This window comes from Centroberyx affinis, unplaced genomic scaffold (assembly GCF_046629955.1).
Source record: "Centroberyx affinis isolate AG114_WGS23_722 - 3 ecotype Tasmania unplaced genomic scaffold, CSIRO-AGI_Caff_v1 ptg009984l_1, whole genome shotgun sequence".
Lineage (NCBI taxonomy): Eukaryota > Metazoa > Chordata > Actinopteri > Beryciformes > Berycidae > Centroberyx > Centroberyx affinis.
In genome coordinates this window covers 8,176-11,821 of record NW_027284707.1, presented here as the reverse complement: position 1 = coordinate 11,821, position 3,646 = coordinate 8,176, and the positions used below count along the sequence as shown (strand labels likewise).

Below are 3,646 nucleotides of genomic sequence, written 5' to 3'. Positions count from 1 at the left end.
CAGCAGCAAAACGATGCATCTAACTCAGAAGAACCAATTGTTCCTTATGTTCACTGTTCAATATTTCATGTTCAGTGTTTGATATTTCAGAAATACAAATGATCGCTCCTCTGAAATGTCACGGTCTGCAGGAAAAGGTCTTCAGATTGTTTAAAATATCCAATGCAACAAATATTCTGCACTGGGTTTTGCTTCCATGCCAACAGTCGTTCTGTGTTTTAATGGCGGAGATCACATTTCACAACAAAACTCATCAGTTCAGCAGATCTGAGAGCCACACTTTTGTACTTTTGCCTAGAGAGCAGGAAAGTAGTTTCACAACAACACCAAACATCTAGCTCAGTGGTTCTCAAAGTGGGGTCTGGGGCCCACCGGGGGTCTTCGAGGGGCTTCAGGGGTCCACAGCAACATGAGGAACTGCTGTGTTTAATTTCACTGTTATTTAACTCCCTGGCTGTCCTGATGGAAGGTTCCTCTCTCCTCCTCTCTGGACTTCTCTGGTCCTCTCTGGACCTCTCTGGATCTCTCTGGACCTCTCTGGACCTCTCTGGACTTCTCTGGTCCTCTCTGGACCTCTCTGGATCTCTCTGGACTTCTCTGGACCTCTCTGGACTTCTCTGGTCCTCTCTGGACCTCTCTGGTCCTCTCTGGTCCTCTCTGGATCTCTCTGGACCTCTCTGGACCTCTCTGGACTTCTCTGGTCCTCTCTGGACCTCTCTGGACCTCTCTGTCACATCCAGCAGCAGAAAGTCTTCTCAGATGGTTCCTCAGGGTCTGGGGTCTAATGTGTGGTCTAATGTGTCTATTTTGGAATCCTTGACATGAAAAAGGAAAGGAGTGATCTGAGTTAAATAACCTTACAGATGGAGACTAACTTACTAAATGAAGAGAAAAATCTGAAAAAAAATTGTTTGTTTTTTCCCAATCCTATAAGTCATCTTGCGACCCCCATAGGGTCCCAACCCCCATGTTGAGAACCACTGATCTATTGTATTGTATTGTATTGTATTGTATTCTCTGTGCTGTGCTATTCTATTCTTTCCTTTCCTATACTATCTTATTCTATTCTATTCTATTCTATTCAGTTTGATTCTATTCTATTCTATTATATACTATTCAGTTTGATTCTATTATATTATATTCTATACTATTCAGTTTGATTCTATTCTATTCTATTATATAATATTCAGTTTGATTCTATTCTATTCTATACTATTCAGTTTGATTCTATTCTATTCTATACTATACTATCTTATTCTATTCTATCCTATTCTATTCTATTCTATTCTATCCTATTCTATTCTATTATATACTATTCCGTTTGATTCTGTTCTATTCTATTCTATACTATTCAGTTTGATTCTATTCTATTATATACTATTCAGTTTGATTCTATTCTATTCTATACTACTCAGTTTGATTCTATTCTATTCTATCCTATACTATCTTATTCTATTCTATCCTATTCTATTCTATTCTATCCTATTCTATTCTATTATATACTATTCCGTTTGATTCTGTTCTATTCTATTCTATACTATTCAGTTTGATTCTATTCTATTCTATTCAGTTTGATTCTTTTCTATTCTATTCTATTCTATTCTATCCTATACCAGTTTATTCTATTCTGTTCTATTCCATGCTATACTAGCTTATCCTCTGTACTCTGACCCGGTCTCTGTGACTTCTTGTTGAGTTCAGATTCAGAACAGAGAAGAAGAAGAAGCTTCAGGTCAGGAAACAGGAAGTGGAACAGCGGTCATCTGACCAATCGGCAGCAGCCGTGTCAAGATGACCTCACAGCCTGGCGGTGCGGAGGTCGAGGTGAACGCCGACTTCCTGCCGACTGAACAGATCTGATCCACATCGGGTCAAAATATGAAGCTTTCTGGTCAGGTACACTGTTAAAAATCAAACCATTTTTTATTTAACTTTTATATTACCTGGCAGGTCAGGAGGGGATAAAATAAAAACTCAAAGACACACAAACATTCAACATTAAGGGACAAAACAGACAAACAACATTAAACAACATTAACATTAACAACAGACAGAGAAACAAGAGGAGAGGGGAAGAAGGGAAGAAAAGAAAAACAGAGACAAGACAGTAAGCAGAATGCAACACCGACATGTAAAACACTAATAAAGTTTGTGTTTCATAAAGCCACATTTTTAGTTTAGTTTTTATTGTGCTTGAAAACCTGAGCAGTCATTAATTATAGTCCTGATCCACATTCTGCACAGTTGCATTCTGACTCGTAATCCTCATAACTAATGAAAATGTTCCCAACATTCAACATCACATTTACATTTTACATCTTAAGCATTTCTCTGACTCTCTGATCCAGAGTGACACACACACACACACACACACCTACACACACACACACACACACACATGCACACTGCTGTAGGAAAATAAGTTTCATCTCCCACATCAGCAGCGGTGGAGAAAGTCCTCAAATCCTTTACTTAAGTAAAAGTAGCAAAACCATAATGGAAAAAATACTCCATTAAAATTAAAAGTCCTGCAGTCAAAAGTTTACTTCAGTAAGAGTATAAAAGTATTAGCAGTAAAATGTAGTGAAGTATGAAAAGTAAAAGTCGTCATTCTGTCAGAGAGTTAAATTATTGAAGCATGAACCTGTCAGAAGTATTTTAATGTTGTTGGTCTAGCTGCTCCAGATACTGTTGGAGTTTAAACTCTAACAATGCAACATGTTTTATGAGCTTATCGTGTGTTTTGTGTGTCAAACCTTATTCTGCAAAGTAACTAGTGACTCCAGCCGGCAGATAAATGTAGAGGAGGAAGAAGAAGAAGATTTCCCTCTGAGATGTAGAGGAGGAAAAGTAGAAAGTCTCACAGGATGGAAATACTCAGTAAAGTGAAAGTACCTCAAAACTGGACTTAAGTAACTGGACTTGAGTAAATGTACTTCATACAAGAGGTTCAATGTCTTTTGTGCAGAGTGACCAAGTCGAGTCCCAAGTCAGTCTCAAGTCTTGAGGCTCAAGTCTCAAGTCAAGTCTCAAGTCTAAATGTAGAACAGCAAGTCAAGTCAGAACAAATCAAGAGTCCAGTATCAATTTAATATCTTAAAGAAAACTAAATATCTAGGACTTTTCAATGCAATATGGTTTTAATAGGATAAAAACTTGGTAAGAGCATCATGAGTTTGATTTCTATAATCAGTTTCAACTTCAATAAATTCAATCATTCCATACAAATTCAGAAAACAGAATTTAAATTCAGTCGTCTGCTGGAACAAATCTCATCACTTTCAATCTGAGTCATTTACACAAACACAAGATCTCAAGTCAAGACTTTAGAAACCTTTTCAAGTCATCAGAGTACAAGTCAGAGTCAAGTCCCAAGTCACCAGAACCCAAGTCAAGTCGAGTCTCAAGTCTTCTCTTCATGAATCAAGTCGAGTCTCAAGCTATTGAAATTATGACTCGAGTCTAAGAAGTCATGTGACTTGAGTCTCCGCCTCTGCTTTAGTGCCTCACCAGTGGGTAAGAAACCAGTCTGTTTTCAGCGAATACAAAAAGCAAAATCCAGCTTTCTTTCACTCTTTCTTTCACACTTTTACTCTTTTGTTCACTCTTTGTTCACTCTGTCTTTCTATCATCCCACTCTTCCTGC

General features: G+C 37.8%; 1 protein-coding gene across 1 annotated transcript; it reads right to left on the bottom strand.

The window, feature by feature from the left end:
- Positions 1-438: 438 nt before the first annotated feature.
- LOC139640623 (octapeptide-repeat protein T2-like) lies at positions 439-1,867 on the bottom strand. Its single transcript, XM_071514795.1, has 2 exons — positions 1,802-1,867; positions 439-774 (listed from the first exon to the last, which is right to left on the bottom strand). Exons 1-2 carry the CDS (start codon positions 1,865-1,867, stop codon positions 439-441), a joined length of 402 nt encoding a protein of 133 aa, XP_071370896.1.
- Between the last annotated feature and the right edge of the window lie 1,779 nt (positions 1,868-3,646).